At 45.6% G+C, this 20,018-nt stretch overlaps 1 protein-coding gene across 1 annotated transcript in view; it reads right to left on the bottom strand.

The window, feature by feature from the left end:
* LOC126271270 (uncharacterized) overlaps positions 1–20,018 on the bottom strand; it is a 139,849-nt gene that overhangs the window by 33,816 nt on the left and 86,015 nt on the right. The window contains exons 2-3 of the mRNA XM_049974141.1: positions 16,256–16,413; positions 10,068–10,327 (exon numbers count right to left, since the gene is read on the bottom strand). Coding sequence (XP_049830098.1) covers positions 10,068–10,327; positions 16,256–16,413 — 418 coding nt within the window. The remainder of the gene's footprint in view (positions 1–10,067; positions 10,328–16,255; positions 16,414–20,018) is intronic.

Below are 20,018 nucleotides of genomic sequence, written 5' to 3' on the forward strand. Positions count from 1 at the left end.
CTGTCTCTAAACCTGGTAGAAAATCCAAAGTATACCAGCAGGGAGACACAATCAGTACCGCAACTGCTAGTTAACAATGTTGACGTTACTAACGACAATGCCGTCACAGTAGGGTTACTAAACATAGTTTTCCGGAATTCCTTCACCAAAGAAGACGAAGAAAATATGTCAGAATTCGAACCAAGAACAACTGCCAACATGGATAACTTAGAAGTAGATATCTTCGATGTAAGAAAACAGCTTAAATACACTCCTGGAAATTGAAATAAGAACACTGTGAATTCATTGTCCCAAGAAGGGGAAACTTTATTGACACATTCCTGGGGTCAGATACATCACATGATCACACTGACAGAACCACAGGCACATAGACACAGGCAACAGAGCATGCACAATGTCGGCACTAGTACAGTGTATATCCACCTTTCGCAGCAATGCAGGCTGCTATTCTCCCATGGAGACGATCGTAGAGATGCTGGATGTAGTAATGTGGAACGGCTTGCCATGCCATTTCCACCTGGCGCCTCAGTTGGACCAGCGTTCGTGCTGGACGTGCAGACCGCGTGAGACGATGCTTCATCCAGTCCCAAACATGCTCAATGGGGGACAGATCCGGAGATCTTGCTGGCCAGGGTAGTTGACTTACACCTTCTAGAGCACGTTGGGTGGCACGGGATACATGCGGACGTGCATTGTCCTGTTGGAACAGCAAGTTCCCTTGCCGGTCTAGAAATGGTAGAACGATGGGTTCGATGACGGTTTGGATGTACCGTGCACTATTCAGTGTCCCCTCGACGATCACCAGAGGTGTACGGCCAGTGTAGGAGATTGCTCCCCACACCATGATGCCGGGTGTTGGCCCTGTGTGGCTCGGTCGTATGCAGTCCTGATTGTGGCGCTCACCTGTACGGCGCCAAACACGCATACGACCATCATTGGCACCAAGGCAGAAGCGACTCTCATCGCTGAAGACGACACGTCTCCATTCGTCCCTCCATTCACGCCTGTCGCGACACCACTGGAGGCGGGCTGCACGATGTTGGGGCGTGAGCGGAAGACGGCCTAACAGTGTGCGGGACCGTAGCCCAGCTTCATGGAGACGGTTGCGAGTGGTCATCGCCGATACCCCAGGAGCAACAGTGTCCCTAATTTGCTGGGAAGTGGTGGTGCGGTCCCCTACGGCACTGCGTAGGATCCTACGGTCTTGGCGTGCATCCGTGCGTCGCTGCGGTCCGGTCCCAGGTCGACGGGCACGTGCACCTTCCGCCGACCACTGGCGATAACATCGATGTACTGTGGAGGCGGTACGTCCACCCGGCCTCCCGCATGCCCACTATACGCCCTCGCTCAAAGTCCGTCAACTGCACATACGGTTCACGTCCACGCTGTCGCGGAATGCTACCAGTGTTAAAGACTGCGATGGAGCTCCGTATGCCACGGCAAACTGGCTGACACTGACGGCGGCGGTGCACAAATGCTGCGCAGCTAGCGCCATTCGACGGCCAACACCGCGGTTCCTGGTGTGTCCGCTGTGCCGTGCGTGTGATCATTGCTTGTACAGCCCTCTCGCAGTGTCCGGAGCAAGTATGGTGGGTCTGACACACCGGTGTCAATGTGTTCTTTTTTCCATTTCCAGGAGTGTAACTTAATAAAGACAAAGCCTACGGACCTGACTGTATACCAGTCAGGTCCTTCTCAGAGTATGCTTATACGATAGCTCTATACTTAGCGTTCATATACGTACAATCGTTCTTTCGAAGAAAGATCGATGCTCAAAGACTTGAAAGTTGCACAAGCCACAACAATACCCAAGAAAGAAAATTCAAGTAATCCACTTAATTATAGACACTTATCACTAACTTCGATATCCAGCTGTCCTCGAACATTGTGGTTCACTCGAAGAAAACGATTTATTGACAAATAGCCTACACTGATTCAGAAAATACTGTTATTGTGAAACACAATTATGTTCTTTCTCCTCACGAAGTAATGAGTGCTGCTGACAGGGGCTGTCAAATTGATTCCACATTTTTATATTTCCACATTTACCGTACCTCACATGTGGCTTGCGTGCCTATGGATTATCGTCTGAGTTGTGCAACTGTATTCGTGGTTTCCTGTCGGAATGGTAACAGTTCGTAGGACCTGACACAAAGTCATCGAGTAAAACTTCCCCAAGTAAGTGTTATGGGCCTTTTGCTTTTCCTCATCTACATAAACGATTTATGAGATAATCTGAATAGCACTTTTAGATTGTTTACAGATGATGCTGTCACTTATCACCTTGTAAAGTCATCAGATAATTAAAAAAATTGCAAAACGATTTCGACAAGATACTCGTATAGTGCAAAAGTGGCAATCGACTCTCAATAATGGAAGTTGTAAAGTCGTCCACGTGAGCACCACAAGGAATCCGCCAGATTTTGAATACACGACAAAACACACAAATATAAAGGCTGTAAATTCAATTAAATACTTTAAATACTTAGGAACTACAACTACGAATAACATAAGTTGGAACCATCACCTAGGTAATGTTGTGCGTAAACCGGACCAAAGAGTACAATTTTGTGCCAGAACACAGAGAAAATACAACAGGTCTGCTAAAGAGACTGCTTACATTACACTTGTAGGTCCTCTTCGGGAGTATTACTGTGCGGTGTGCGGTGTGCGATCCGCATGACAGGATCGACGGAGGATATCGAAAAAGTTCAAAGAAGGGCAGCTCGTTTTGTACTATGGGGAACTAAGGGAGAGAGAGTCACGAATGTTGTTGTTGTTGTTGTTGCGGTATTCAGTCGAGAGACTGATTTGATGCAGCTCTCCACACTACTCTATTCTGTGCAAGCTTCTTCATTTCTGAGTAACTACTGCGACCTACATCCTTCTGAAACTGCTTAGTGTATTCATCTCTTGGTCTATCTCTACGATTTTTACCCTCCATGATACCCTCGGATATACTAAATTGGTGATCACTTGATGCCTTAGAACGTGTCCTACCAGCCGGTCCCTTCTTTTAGTCAGGTTGTGCCACTATTTCCTCTTCTCCCCAATTCTGTTCAGCACCTCCTCGTTACTTACGTGATCTGCCCATCTAATCTTCAGCATTCTTCTGTAACACCACATTTCGAAAGCTTCAATTATTTTCTTGTCTAAACCATTTATCGTCCATGTTTCCTTCCATATATGGCTACACTCCATACAAATACTTGCAGAAAACACTTCCTGACACTTAAATCTATACTCGACGTTAACAAATGTCTCTTCTTCAGAAACGCTTTCCTTGCCATAGCCAGTCTAAGTTTTATATCCTCTCTACTTCGACTATCATCAGTTATTTTTCTCCCCAAATAGCAAAACTCATCTACTACTTTAAGTGTCTCATTTCCTAATCTAATCCCCTCAGAATCACCTGGCTTCATTCTACTACATTCCATTATCCTCATTTCGCTTTTGTTGATGTTCATCCTATACCCTCCTTTCAAGGCACCGTCCATTATGTTCAACTGCTCTTCCATGTCCTTTGCTGTCACTGATGGAATTACAATGTCATCGTCAAACCTCATGAATATGATACGTGAATCGGGGCGGCATTGATTGAAACAAAGGCGTTTTTCGTTGTGACATGGTCTCCTCATGAAATTTCAATCATCATATTGTGAAAATATTTTGTTGGTGCCCACATATACATATCGAGGAATGATCATGATAATAAAATGAGAGCAATCACAGCTCGCACAGAAAAATTTAAGTGTTCGTTTTTGCTGCATGCTGTTCGTTAATGGAACTGTAGAGAAATTATTTGAAGGTGCCAGAATGAGATTTTTCACTCTGCAGCGGAGTGTGCGCTGATATGAAACTTCCTGGCAGATTAAAACCGTGTGCTCGACCGAGACTCGAACTCGGGACCTTTGCCTATCGCGGGCAAGTGCTCTACCATCTGAGCTACCGAAGCACGACTCACGGCCGGTACTCACAGTTCTACTTCTGCCAGTATCTCGTCTCCTACCTTCCAAAATTTACAGAAGCTCTCCTGCGAAACCTTGCAGAACCAGCACTCCTGAAAGAATTCTTTCAACTTGAAGGTGGTTCTATGAAATCTCTGCTAGGCATTTAACTATGAACTTCAGAGTAATATGTGGATGTAGATGGACTCTATGGCAGTACTAGGAATCGAACCCATGTCTTCTTTAGCACTTAGACAAGTTGACCAGTCAGATACGGCCGTTAGTGTTCAAGAGTATTCCTCAAGTTGCTTTAAACAATGTCATTGTCAACCGCAGTTTGTTTGACTATTTTTCTGACGTTTTGTCAGGAGGGGTGGCATTGTCAAAGCTTTACCCTCCAGTCTGCCATTAGCAACAGAGTGTGAAGCTTTGACAATGAAAGCATCTCTTACAGGCGAAAAGTAAAAAATAAATAAATAAATAAATCGTCATACAAACGTCGCCCGAAGAACCAGAGACAGTAGGCAACCTCACTAACTGAATCATTATAAATTGCTTTCTCTAATTTACTGAATGCTATACAGATATTAGCATTGACACTAAGTGTGTGCGGACTTATTTCGTAATTTTAATGCAGGTTATGGGCTTAGCGTTGCAACGGTCTTGCCGCAGTGGATGCATCGGTTCCAATAAGATCACCGAAGTTAAGCCCTGTCGGGCATGGCAGGCACTTGGATGGGTGACCATTTTTGCCGCCATGCGCTGTTGCCATTTTTGGGGTGCACTCAGCCTCGTGATGCCAATTGAGGAGCTACTTAACCGAAGAGTAGCGGCTCCAGTCACAGAAAACCGTCGTAACGGCCGGGAGAGCGGTGTGCTGACCACACGCCCCTCCTATCCTCATCCTCAGCTGAGGACGACACGGAGGTCGGACGGTCCCGATGGACCACTTGTGGCCTGAAGAGGAAGTGCTATAGGATTACTGCTGCTTTGCAAAAGCATATTGTCGCAATTACAAAAGAAAACAAAACTGATCTTAGTGTAACCTATCCTCCGAAAAATAATTCATGCATTTATAGATATGTATTACAAATTACATGTCGAGAACATCTAGCACATACCATATTTCTTTGGTTTCAATTATATTTTCAGTTATGAATGCACGGCCACCCAATGAAGACAATAGATTCATCAGAGGTACGCGGGCGGGTTTCATGATTGAATTGATAGTATCGTTGCAGACAGACATATCATGATTTTTATAGACAGTGAATGCAGATAATCCTGAAGCAGATTTACTTTGGTTTCCATAAATCGTTTCAGGTGGATGCTATTTCCCTCCTCCTTTGTATATCTACTCGGTGAACATAAAACCATCAACATTTTCGAGGTAGTTTAGGGCTATTTTCTGAGCTTTCTGTAAGAGGGACGGGTAGTCTCCGGTGTATCGTTACAGAGAAATAGTATTTAGCATTTTTTCTTATCCACATTTAACTTTTTATCTATACTGAAATAAAAATATTTGTTCAATAATGAAACTGTCGACAATATGCGGCATGTGTCTCGTTTGGAAACAAACTTTTTCTATTCACACACAGTTCTTACTGTTGATACCAGTAACACCGACTTTACTCTTCACATTAAATAGTGCTCTGTTCTGTGTCGGGTTTGATTTTCCGGTTGTACTACTTTTACGTTAATAGAGATACACACCTTCTATATGAGCTCACTGATTGCGATGGCGCTATGCTGAACTGCTCTAGCAGCGGCGGGAGCCACACCGCAGTACATTCACATCGGAGAACTATGGCGTTTCTCTGGGCGATGCCATACTGCAGGATTCTTCACTGTTGCGAAGGTATCTTCAGAAACACAAAAGTAACTAGATAACAAAACTAAGAAGTTATTATATTATTACTCAGCTATGAGCACCAGAGACAACGGTTTCGTTTTACCAAAATACCCAGGAAATTGAATAACTTTCAAAATTCCTTCGATGGTGTTGGGTTGGCAGAAGTGCCAACACCGTGTTACTAGAGGAGGCCGAAATGCACGTGATTTAGCTCACGCAGGCTGGCGTGAGAAGGGAAGGACTATACTGACGTGAGGTCTGGAACATGAAAAGGAATTAGAATTTAGAAAGGGGACGTAGCTAGTGTGATGCTTAACTTTAATCCATTAATGATAAACGTCGCTCTTGACGGTACATGATTCACAATAGTATCTGTTCAGAATACATTCTCATACATAGTAACTGAATATGGCGCCTTGCTAGGTCGTAGCAAATGACGTAGCTGAAGGCTATGCTAAACTGTCGTCTCGACAAATGAGAGCGTATGTAGACAGTGAACCATCGCTAGGAAAGCAGCTGTACAACTGGGGCGAGTGCTAGGGAGTCTCTGTAGACCTGCCGTGTGGCGGCGCTCGGTCTGCAATCACTGATAGCGGCGACACGCGGGTCCGACGTATACTAACGGGCCGATTTAAAGGCTACCACCTAGCAAGTGTGGATTTGTGGATTGTTTCGTATACTGCGGGAGCTACTTCGAGTTATTAGGGTGATAGAGAGCAACTGCGGTACCATCAGCATTTTCTCCTTTCTCTCTCACCCATTTCCAGTTCTGTTCGCGAATGGTGCATGGGCTGATCTACTGTGTACTTGTCCCCGTATGAACTGAAATTGAATTTTTGAAATTGCGGTCGTGATCACGACGGGAGGTGTAAAAAACAAATAAGTACCAGCGTTCTGGTCACAGACTGATCAATAGGGACCGATGGACCTGCGTGTCATCATCTGTCAATGTCGGCATTAGGATGCGGTATGGAGTAGTGGGTAACAGCACACCACGCTTCCGGCCGTTGTCGGGTTAGCAAACCTGGTGCCACTATTATTCGGTTAAGCTGCTCATCAAGTGACATTCCTAGGAAGTATTCCTGGCAGTGGCGGCAATCGAATCTGGGTTCCCCACTGACCGCTCAGAAACTGAGGCTGAACGGGTTCTCGCTTGACTGTTCTCGGAACACACGCTCTCGGAGTTTTAACAACGAATCTGCATATGACGCACAACTCGTCTACTGTTGAGCAAGCCACGAAGTATTATGGACACTCTAGTGCCTTAGTGAACGCTTGAGTTTCCGTGACGCCCTTAATTGGGATGTCATTCTATATATTGGAATTGGGAAGTTAATTCCATTTTTTTAGATTTCCAGAAGGCTTTCGACACTGTTCCTTACAAGCGTCTTCTTACCAAACTGCGTGCCAACGGAGTATCGCCTCACTTGTGGGACTGCAGTTGTGATTTCCTGTCAGAAAAGTCACAGTTTTTAGTAATAGACGGAAAGCTATTGAGTAAAACAGAAGTAATATCTGGCGTTCCCCAAGGAAGAGTTATAGGCCCTCGATTGTTCCTGATCTACAGGGTGTTGCAAAAAGGTACGGCCAAACTTTCAGGAAACATACCTCAAAAACAAATAAAGAAAAGATCTAATGTGGACATGTGACCGGAAACGCTTAATTTCCATGTCAGAGCTCGTTTTAGTTTCGTCGGTATGTACTGTACTTCGTCGATTAACCGCAAGTTGACCCAAATGAAGGCAGGTAATGTTGACTTCGGTGCTTGTGTTTACATGCGACTCATTGCTCTACAGTACTAGCATCAAGCACATCAGTACGTAGCAACAACAGGTTAGTGTTCATCACGAACGTGGTTTTGCAGCCAGTGCAATGTTTACAAATGAAGAGTTGGCAGATGCCCATTTGATGTATGGATTAGAACGGGGCAATAGCCGTGGCGCGGTACGTTTGTATCGAGACAGACTTCCAGAACGAAGATGTCCCGACAGGAGAACGTTCGAAGCAATTGATCGGCGTCTCAGGGAGCACGGAACATTCCAGCCTATGACTCGCGACTGGGGAAGACCTAGAACGACGAGGACACCTGCAATGGACGAGGCAATTCTTCCTGCATTTGACGATAACCCTAGTGTCAGCGTCAGAGAAGTTGCTGCTGTACAAGGTAACGTTGACCACGTCACTGTATGGAGAGTGCTACGGGAGAACCAGTTGTTTCCGTACCATATACAGCGTGTGCAGCCACTATCAGCAGCTGATTGGCCTCGACGGGTACACTTCTGCGAATGGTTCATCCAACAATGTGTCAATCCTCATTTCAGTGCAAATGTTCTCTTTACGGATGAGGCTTCATTCCAACGTGATCAAATTGTAAATTTTCACAATCAACATGTGTGGGCTGACGAGATCCGCACGCAATTGTGCAATCACGTCATCAACACAGATTTTATGTGAACGTTTGGGCAGGCACTGTTGGTGATGTCTCGAATGGGCCCCATGTTCTTCCACCTACGCTCAGTGGAGCACGTTATTATGATTTCATACGGGATACTCTACCTGTGCTGCTAGAACATGAGCCTTTACAAGTACGACACGACATGTGGTTCATGTACGATGGAGCTCCTGCACATTTCAGTCGAAGTGTTCGTACTCATCTCAACAACAGATTCGGTGACCGATGGATTGGTAGAGGCGGACCAATTGCATGGCCTCCACACTCTCCTGACCTCAACCCTCTTGACTTTCATTTATGGGGGCATTTGAAAGCTCTTGTCTACGCAACCCCGGTACCAAATGTAGAGACTCTTCGTGCTCGTATTGTGGACGGCTGTGGTACAATACGCCATTCTCCAGGGCTGCATCAGTCCATCAGGGATTCCATGCGACGGAGGATGGATGCATGTATCCTCGCTAACGGAGGACATTTTGAATATTTCCTGTAACAAAGTGTTTGAAGTCACTCTGGTACGTTCTGTTGCTGTGTGTTTCCATTCCATGATTAATGTGATTTGAAGAGAAGTAATAAAATGAGCTCTAACATGGAAAGTAAGCGTTTCCGGACACATGTCCACATAACATATTTTCTTTCTTTGTGTGTGAGGAATGTTTCCTGAAAGTTTGGCAGTACCTTTTTGTAACACCATGTATATTAACGACGTAGGAGACAGTCTGAATAGCCGTCTTAGATTGTTTGCAGATGATGCTGTCATTTACCGTCTTTAAAGACGTCAGATGGCCAAAGCGACTTGCAAATTGGTTTAGGTAAGAAACCTGTATGGTGCGAAAGGTGGTAATTGACTCTGAATAAAGGAAAGTGTGAAGTTATTCACATGAGTACTAAAAGAAATGAGCTAAATTTCGATTACGCGATAAGTCACACAAATCTGAATGGTGGAAATTCAACTAATTACGTACGGATTACAATTACAAATAACCTAAATTGGAACGATCACATAGATAATATAGTGGGTGGAGGAAACCAAAGACTGCGATTCATTGGTAGAACGCTTAGAAAGTGCAACAGGTCTACTAAAGAGACTGCTTACACCCCGCTTGTCCGCCCTATTTTGGAGCGTTGCTGTGCGGTGTGGGATCCGCATCAGGTGGGACTGACGATGACATCGAAAAAGTACAAAGAAGGGCAGCTCATTTTGTATTATCGCGAAGTAGGGGGGATGGTGTCATAGACATGATACATGAATTAGAGTGGTAATCATTAAAACAAACCCGTTTTTTGTTGCAACGGGATCTTGTCATAAAATTTCAGTCACCAGTTTTTTCTTCCGATTGTGAAAAATTCTGTTGTCACACAGCTATATAGGGGGGAATGATCATCACGATAAAATAAGAGAAATCAGGGCTCGCACAGAAAAATTTAAGTACTCGTTTTTCTCGTGTGCCGTTCGAGAGTGGAACGGTAGAGAGATAGCTTGAAGTTGGTTCATTGAAGAGTCTGCCAGGCACTTTATTGTGAATAGCAGAGTAATCATGTAGATGTAGATGTAGATGGGTCGCTTCGGCCTTCTCTATTAATCGTAAGGTTTGTGCCCTGTCAGCGATATTCTATAACTGAGCTAATGCTTCGTCACGAATGAACTGGAAGTCAAGCTTTCTTCTTTCTGTCCTGAGAGATAGCAACACCGAGCACACCTGAAACAAACGTCGTGAAATTGTCTGCTGTGCTGCTGGAAGCGAGTGAAATATCGAGTCCTGTCTGCGCCGTTACGACGGGGGAAGAAACCGAAGGGCAAAGGTGCGGCGGATCTCACAGATGGAGCCGTCTCGGTTGGCGGCGCGCACACGCGGCCAACAGGAGGCAGACGGAAGGCGGCGGGCGGCGACAGGAGGCCGGGGTTATCGCCAGCACGCCGGGGCAGCAGAGCAGGAGCAGGCGCGGCGCGCAGCTGCCGCCGCCAGTAACGAGGGACGCTCCGGCTAAGTGGCTGCGGCTGATACGGCGCTGCCGTAAATCCGTCAGCGCGCGCCGCGGCGCCCGCACTTGAGGTGGCGCCTCGCTCACCACCAGGATCTGCACACCCGGAAGTCGCCGGTCGCGGAAGGCCTCGCGAGTTTACGATCCTCTCAGCACAAAACTGCCGTGTCCACACAATATTCTCATACTCTACGAGAACAAACAGTTAAATACCAGCCAAAAAATGCCTCTATCGAAGCGCAAAAAAAAACGACTATGTTCCTCTTTATTTAAAAAGCAAATGGTCCCCAACCCAAGGGCTGTCAAAAAAACTTAATTTCACCTGTTCATCACCAATGGAATACAAGATATCAGCACATGAAAATTCCGTTTTTATAAGCGGGTTTTTGAAACATAGGTACGCATAGTATCATGTGCATGCCGATACAAGTGTGTCATTACTAATGGTGAAAATTGGCCCACTTTTATTCACAAATATCTTGATCACATTTGATGTGTTCATTGCAACCGGTTTCGACTATGAGTCATCAACAGAACCAATATCTTGTTACGAAAGTCAGAAGTTGATTGTACTGACCACGACGAGCATTAGATTACGACTTCAGTAACAAGACACTGGTGACTCAGCTGAGGCAAATCCAGTTAACTGTCGTAAATCTATCAAGAAGTTTGTGTATTTCAAGTAGATCATGTGCTGCAGTTTACAAATGTCGTATTTAATGAAACTGACGTGAGTGAAAGTACAGATAATAGAGGAAAAACATTATAGTGCATATGATTCTGCAAATGAGCAGTTCGCAAGGTAATTGAGGAAATGTGGCTACGAGCCATCACTGATTTCAGTTTGAGCTCCTTCGTACCAGAGTTGAGCTCCTTCGTACCAGAGTATTTGAAATGTAAGCTTTTCGACTCCGTCCGTCTAGTTGGGCTCGTATTTCACCAGGGGACATTGTTGTGGGATGTTGTGGATACACCAAGGAACATGGCACATTTTGCTGCTAATGTAAGACGACATCTACAACACCATTATGGCACAAAGCGGATACCTCAAGTAGGACCTTGCCCCCAAGACCGCCTGATGTCAACCTTCTCATCTTCCTGTCTGTGATCATTTCAAAAATAAGACACACTGCACTCTCGTTGACAGAATTAAAAAACTGAAGTAGCAAATTCTACAGATTTAAATTCCTGGAAGTAATACCGTGCAACGAATAGGAATAACCGTTCGGTACGTCGTCAAGTGTAGTAGCCACATAGAAGTAGTTCTAGAAAAAACAGCTGCCATACTGACATTCAGTCGAAGAATCGTAAGGCAATTTGACATTGAGTCACCTCTAGGATTGTTACCACTTATAGTTAATAAAAGAAAATGTAACGAAAAGCAACGAAATAGTTTAAGAAGTACGAAAGCTCTTAAAACCCCAGTCACTCACGTTACAAGGGAGACGCTGTACATCACGGAGAAAATTACAGCGAAAACTCTGGGAGTACAGCTTGGAAGAAGACTCAGGCAACATATTAGTTCCTCAGATACATATCTCGGGAAAGTAACATGACGAGAAAATCAGAGAAATTCGAGCCCATGTGAGAGTTTATCAACAGACGAGCTTCTGAAGCTATATATCTAGAGTGTAGCCTTTACTGAAGTGAGTAGAAGCTTTTGAAATGTAGAATTAGAGAAAAATGCTGCAGATTAGATGGGTACATCGATAAATTAATGATGGCGTCCTGAATCGATCTGGAGAAAAAAAGATATTTATAGCAAAGCTTTACTACTCCATTAAGGACCGGATATGTTGTGAACTTAGTCAATTTTTCGGCTACGTTGTTGAGCACTTCCCTGTATGATAGTAAAACAGCTGCGATAACATCAGATGGTACTTCAAAGGGAAGCCCGAAGACGCGCAGGGAGTGCAGTTCGAGCCCCACATGATCGGAGCTAACCACTCTTATGTGTCCGTTGGTGTGTTTGAACTTGAGACCACTGCAGAATCTGGACGTTATGTCGTGACAGAAAGCGTCTGCTTGTCATTTGGACGTATACGACGCTACTGCTGATAGATGGACGCGTACTACGTCCTCAGGATCGGGATGAACTTCGTTTAGAAGGAAACATTCAAATTCAAAGGCTCTGCGTCGTGCATAGTCCGACTGAAAACTGAACTTGATCGTAGAATTCCAATAAGCGTGAGCCGTGGCGCGTCTAACAATGGTTGTAGCACTAAACGGCGACGAAGATGTAAACAGATTGCGTGCGCTCCTGTACGCTGCCGACGGGATGCAAACAAGACGTACTCGTCGCTACCTTGCCGAAGGGAGACTGTTAACTTGTATATGCATTGCGGCAGGATAGTTGATGAAGCTCTGCTAAAAAAAAAAGCGATCGGTTACTGGGACGTATCCTGAGGTATCAAGTCAGCTTGCTAAAGAAGATACTGAGAACTATGGATGATAAAATTTGTAGAGAGGCCAAGCGTTGACTGTAACTGACAGGTTCAAATTTATGTGCACTGACTAGGAAGAAATCGCAACACATAAAAGGTTAATGCAGAGGAATGAAATTAAAGGAATACGTTTGTGTAGATAACATATTTCAATGATAAACATTGCAAGATCACAGATTAATGTCGGCGCGAGGCAAGCCACTGCAAATGTGAGACGGTGGTACATTAATAACCGGTGTAACCACCAGAACGTTGACTATTGGAAGCATGATAACTTCCGTGCATTCTGTTGTAGAAGTGGCAGATGTCAAGTTCTTAGATGGAGTTCCATACACGTCGTCCAACACAGGGACCGTTACTGCTGTTTGTGGATGGAGTTATTGTCCGATGATGTCCCCATATGTGCTCGACTGGAGACATACCTGGTGAATGAGGAGGCCAAGGCAACATGTCGATACTCAGAGAATGTTGGGTTACAATAGCTATGGGACGATCGTTATCCTGTTGGAAACCGCCTCCTGGCATACTGTTCATGAATGGCAGTACGAGAAGCCGAATAAGCAGACTGACATACAAATTTGCAATCAAGGGGCGTGGGATGACAATGAGAGTGCTCCCGCTGTGAAATCACAACCCGGACCATAGCTGCTGATGTAGGTCCAGTGTGTCTAACAGACATGTTGCTGCAGACCTGCAACTGGCGTCTTCCTAACCAACATACTGCCATCACTGCCATCGAGGCAGAACCAGATTTCATGATAAAATGCAACAGACCCTGTCTGCCCTTCAATGAACTCACGCTTGACACCACTGAGCCGCGCGGAGTGGGCGCGTGGTCTGGTTCAAATTGTTCAAATGGCTCTGAGCGCTATGGGACTTAACATCTGAGGTCTGTCCCTGGACTGAGAACTACGTAAACCTAACTGACCTAAGGACATCACACACATCCATGCCCGAGGCAGGATTCGAACCTGCGACCGTAACAGTGGTGCGGTTCCAGGCTGAAAGGCGTAGAACCGCTCGGCCACAGCGGCCGGCGCGTGGTCTGAGGCGCCATTTCACGGACTGCGCGGCCCCTCCCGCAGGAGGTTCGAGTCCTCCCTCGGGCATGGGTGTGTGTGTTGTTCTTAGTATAAGTTAGTTTACGTAGTGTGTAAGTCTAAGGACCGATGACCTCAGTAGTTTGGTCCCTTAGGAATTCACAGACACACACACACGCACACACACACACACACACACACACACACACACACACGACTGAAGTAGCAAACGGCTGTGGCTTGGGGAACGTACGCTGCTTGACGTCTGTCTCGGAGCTGTCCTTGAAGTATCCGATTTGTAACAGTTCATTACGTCACAGTGGTGCCAGCTGGTGCTCAGACTGCTGCAGCAGATGCAATATGATACGCCAAAGCCATACCTCGAACGTGACGGTCTTCCCTCTCGGTAATATCACGTGACTGTCCGGAATCTGGTCTCCCTTGTTCCGTACATTCTCGTACCACCGTTGCCAGCAGTCATGTACAGTGGCTAAATTCGTACCAAGACTTTCAGCAATATCGCAGAAGGAACTTCCGGCTTCTTGTAGCCCCTTTACAAGATCTCGTTCAAACTCAGTAACGTGTTTCCCGCCTTAAGGACATTCTTGACTAACATCAACTCACCACACGCAGTCTCAGAAGTAAGTAAGCCTCACGACCGTTACAGCGAGTATTTACGACTAACTTAATTTGCATCCTCATAGTGGCGTTACTAGCACCATTCATATGCGACTGGTGTGAAAACTGAGTACATATCATTTTTTGGATATAGAAACATGCCTACCAACTTCCTTTTATGTTTCACAATTCCTTTTTGGTACTGAGATTCTTTTGCGTCATTGTTCAAAAATGTTCAAACGTCTGTGAAATCTTATGGAACTTAGCTGCTAAGGTCATCAACCACTAAGCTTGCACACTACTTATTCTAAATTATTCTAAGGACAAACACACACACCCATCATGCCCGAGTGAGGACTCGAATCTCCGCCGGAACTAGCCGCACTGTCCATGACTGCAGCGCCTAAGACCACTCGGCTAATCCCGCGCGGCTGCGTCATTGTACGCGACAGTGGTTACGCATAAGTGAAGGGGCTTGCACAGGATAGAGTAGCAATGGTGAGCTGCATGCAAGCAGTCTTCAGACTGAAGGAAACTTTAATATTTTTTGTTGGATCTGAAATTTAAAAACCTCTCTCTCACACCGGCCTGGTTTAGCTCACTGATTAGGATACTAAAAAAACATGCGTATATTAAGGGAATTTTCATTGACAAAGCAGGCCTATCACATTCACATAGTTCAATACTGTTCTATCCTGATTAAATTGAGCTTAACTTAAATTCCATAAGGCAGTGAAGTAATTTCGAAGTCTCGGTGCGACGAAAATTGTCAGTCGATCTCCTGAAAACATTTTTAATAATTATAACTTTCGGTGATCACATGGGCAAAACCGGAGATCCGCTGATAAGACCGTGTAAGCCCATTTATTGAAAGTAATGAAATGGATATCTTGAGCGTACAAAACGGCAGGTTCGTCCAGTGTAAATCGGACGTTCCCCACTGATCCCGTGCAACACAGCGTAGTAAGCAGACAATGTCAATAACAGTCAGTTAAATAATACGCGAACACACTTACTTTAGTTTAGTTCATATATTAAATTCCTTCTCATACAGAATCTCATCAAGATGGCGACTAGCTCAACAATACATACATATACATCTTCGTTCTTTCACGGCTAATCGGCAAGATCTCAATCATTCTTTTCATAAGAGAAGATCCACAGGGTTATTTGGTAACCGTGATAGCGTTACGGAGATGTTTAGCAAACTCAAGTGGCAGACTCTGCAAGAGAGGCGCTCTGCATCGCGGTGTAGCTTGCTCGCCAGGTTTCAAGAGGGTGCGTTTCTGGATGAGGTATCGAATATATTGCTTCTCCCCTACTTATACCTCCCAAGGAGATCACGAATGTAAAATTAGAGAGATTAGATCACACACGGGGGCTTTCAGACAGTCGTTCTTCCCACGAACCATACGCGACTGGAACAGGAAAGGGAGGTAATGACGGTGGCACGTAAAGTGCCCTCCGCCACACACCGCTGGGTGGCTTGCGGAGTATAAATGTAGATGTAGATGAAGATGTAGAAAACGTAGATAGGAGAGAAGCTATTCCATGGAGTAAATGCACGCTCCAAGGAATAATAGGGCTTGAAACTATTTTGCATTGATAATCATCGTATATTAAAGTTTAGGAATCGGTAAGAGAAGAAGAGATATTTCGAGATATGTACTGAGTTATATAATGTATAAAATTTTGTGAAAATATCGCGGAGAGACCGCTGCAAGAGACATTACACAACAACACGTAGGCTTCCGCTTTGTTTCCTCGAGCCCTTTGAATCACAGTCCAAACACATTCGCGGATGTGCAGATGGTGCAAAACGTTTTTCGAGGAGTTTGTCTAGTAGTGCTACGGTGAGCGAAGTAGGGGTTTTTCGACGGAGAGTTCGTCAGGCCGTGTAGCGGTCGGCTGGCCCGCGCGACCCGGTGATCGCGGTCCGTGTAGGACAGGGGCGCGCATCGATCGCCTGCCGCTCTCCGCTCTGCGCCTTCTTCTGGACGCCGTCTGCAAACAGCGGCCGCGGCCGCTGCCGCGGCGCCCGCGCTCTGAATTATGCAGCAGGCGGGACGCCGCCCCCGGGCTGTCGGCACACGCACGGACACTCAGCGCGCCGGCCAGCCCTGGCGCCCAACTTCGCACTACACTTTCTCACACGTCCCCCGCCTCAGGCACACGCGCTGCTACATTAACCGCGCTCGTAGGAACACGTCAGAGGCGGATTTCGCGACCAGTCCTTTGACACCGTACTGGTCTGTGATCGGAGTCGCAGTGGGTGCGTGTCTTATTCTGGGGAGTGCAGCTCGCGGTATCGGACGCCATCCGGTCGGCCGCACTTTTAAAACAGGCGCGCCGCCGGTCACGCCGCCGCGTTTCGCACAGTCGCCGACGTGGCATGAGGGCGCTGCGGCGAACGCTTACACCACTTTCATTGATATGCAAGCAGCTCCTCTTTTCCGCCATTTTCATCTCTCGTGCCGCTGTACCAGAGGGGGGGATTTTGCATTTATGTCAGCTGTTATGACCAGTTTTCGTCCCCTCAACGCCGTGGCTACTCTTGTCAAATGATCTAGGTGTTGTTCAGTATTGTCTCCGTACTGAAAGTACATATTTATGAAAGTTGTAATTCCAACGGGAGACTGTATCTCCACGACGTTGCAGTGACTGGTGGAATATTGTGAAAGTGTTGTGACTTGTAGAGGTTGGTTTGTGATAACCATTGCCGCTTTGCAGGCATCCCCACTGCTAGCTATCTGCCATGTAGCGGCTACAAATGATAGTTTCCCAGCTTGAGAGTACTGGTCCTGTAGGCTGAGTACATCAAGCTTCCACTCCTCCAATTCACTTCGAAGCTCCTGCAAGTCTGCTGTTACGTGTATTTAGTTGTCCGACAGTTAGCATCTCGTCTTCAGAGGTAATGTCGCTTCGGAGGAGAAGGCTCGAAGAACTTTTATTCCGTTGCTCCTCCTCCCCAGTGGCATCCTGCATAGTGTTTAAAGTACCGGGTGATCAAAAAGTCAATATTAATTTGAAAACGTAATAAACCACGGAACAATGTAGATAGAGGGGTAAAAATTGACCCACATGCTTGGAATGACATGGCGTTTTATTTGAACAAAAAAAAGTTCACAAAATGTCCGACAGATGGCGCTGGACAGCAAAACGTCAGTGATTGCGCATGACAATAGTGTATAAAAGGAACTGTAATGAGAGAGAAAATCAGATGCGACAGTAGTCGCAGCATGTTTACTTTACCTGAAAAGGCGCTTTTAGTGAAGTTGTATTATCAGATTTGTGAAAGACCTCTTGTGCGCGGCGTTTGGTGATGATCGTGTGCTCAGCCGCCACTTTCGTCATGCTTGGCCTCCCAGATCCCCAGACCTCAGTCCGTGCGATTATTGGCTTTGGGGTTACCTGAAGTCGCAAGTGCATCGTGATCGACCGACATCTCTAGGGATGCTAGGCAACATCCGACACCAATGCCTCATCATAACTCCGGACATGCTTTACAGTGCTGTTCACAACATTATTCCTCGACTACAGCTATTGTTGAGGAATGATGGTGGACATACTGAGCATTTCGTGTAAAGAACATCATCTTTGCTTTGTCTTACTTCCTTACGCTAATTATTGCTATTCTGATCAGATGAAGCGCCATCTGTCGGACATTTTTTTAACTTTTGTATTTTTTGGTTCTAATAAAACCCCATGTCATTCCAAGCATGTGTGTCAATTTGTACCTCTCTATCTACATTATTCCGTGATTTATTCAGTTTTCAAATTTATACTGACTTTTTGATCATCCGGTATTCTGCACACAAGTAGCAATGTATTACTCGTCTTATTGTATGCAGACAGAAGTATTTTCTCTTCTCTATTCAGAGCTATAATCAATGAATTTCATATATCAGAAATGTGTTAAGTTATTTAAGGAATAATGCATTCAAGTAGCAATGAACTATATTCTACTTCAACTAGTAAGCTACAAACATAAGTGTATTTTTCATGTGAAGCTAAAATTCATGTATTCCGTGTATGAAGTGCTCAGTCACCTTTTAATCTGTATAATCTGTGTAAACGTTCATTAGCGCAAACACTTTCAGATGAGAATAGCTCGAAGTTGCACCGAGAACTCATTTGATATAGATAGAAATAGGCCATTAGTAACCAACATGCAACTTAGACTGTATTACTCATCCAAATACAGCACGTAACTTCCCTCTATGTATTACAAATTATTCCTAACCACGCTCATTGTATTATTTATTTTTTATTTTTCTTTGTCAATTACATTGTATAAATTATATTCTCATAAACTAGGTTGTAACAAATTATATGGAACCATTTTAACAGTTGTTACGCATTCAATTCGCTGTAACCTCAGAGAAATCTTTAAGTATTATGTTCTTTATATTATTTAAAAAAAGCATTAACAAATATATACCAACAAGACTGTAACAATGAGAAGTCTTTGCTATCAGATTCAGAAGCATCCGACCCACCTTACATTTCAAGGCGGTGCGTTACTCTGTGCCGTCAATGAAATAAATAAATAAAGAAAGAAAAATCTCTGTAGGTCCAGCAGCGGTGTTTTTCTCTTCAAACATCGATGCAGAGAGCCCATTTTGTGTGTTTGCCATTTTATAACTTTTACAGACTTTAACAGAGGTCAGGGCTCGTCATCTACGGAATAAAGTATGTATTGAAGGCTGACTCAACTGTAAACCTTTGTATCTGTGTATATTTCAACATTCAAATCTACACTCCTGGAAATTGAAATAAGAACACCGTGAATTCATTGTCCCAGGAAGGGGAAACTTTATTGACACATTCCTGGGGTCAGATACATCACATGATCACACTGACAGAACCACAGGCACATAAATACAGGCAACAGAGCATGCACAATGTCGGCACTAGTACAGTGTATATCCACCTTTCGCAGCAATGCAGGCTGCTATTCTCCCATGGAGACGATCGTAGAGATGCTGGATGTAGTCCTGTGGAACGGCTTGCCATGCCATTTCCACCTGGCGCCTCAATTGGACCAGCGTTCGTGCTGGAAGTGCAGACCGCGTGAGACGACGTTTCATCCAGTCCCAAACATGCTCAATGGGGGACAGATCTGGAGATCTTGCTGGCCAGGGTAGTTGACTTACACCTTCTAGAGCACGTTGGGTAGCACGGGATACATGCGGACGTGCATTGTCCTGTTGTGGCGCTCACCTGCACAGAGCCAAACACGCATACGACCATCATTGGCAGCAAGGCAGAAGCGACTCCCATCGCTGAAGACGACACGTCTCCATTCGTCCCTCCATTCACGCCTGTCGCGACACCACTGGAGGCGGGCTGCACGATGTTGGGGCGTGAGCGGAAGACGACCTAACGGTGTGCGGGACCGTAGCCCAGCTTCATGGAGACGGTTGCGAATGGTCCTCGCCGATACCCCAGGAGCAACAGTGTCCCTAATTTGCTGGGAAGTGGCGGTGCGGTCCCCTACGGCACTGCGTAGGATCCTACGGTCGCTGCGGTCCGGTCCCAGGTCGACGGGCACGTGCACCTTCCGCCGACCACTGGCGACAACATCGATGTACTGTGGAGACCTCACGCCCCACGTGTTGAGCAATTCGGCGGTACGTCCACCCGGCCTCCCGCATGCCCACTATACGCCCTCGCTCAAAGTCC

This window comes from Schistocerca gregaria, chromosome 1, assembly GCF_023897955.1.
Source record: "Schistocerca gregaria isolate iqSchGreg1 chromosome 1, iqSchGreg1.2, whole genome shotgun sequence".
NCBI classification, from domain to species: domain Eukaryota; kingdom Metazoa; phylum Arthropoda; class Insecta; order Orthoptera; family Acrididae; genus Schistocerca; species Schistocerca gregaria.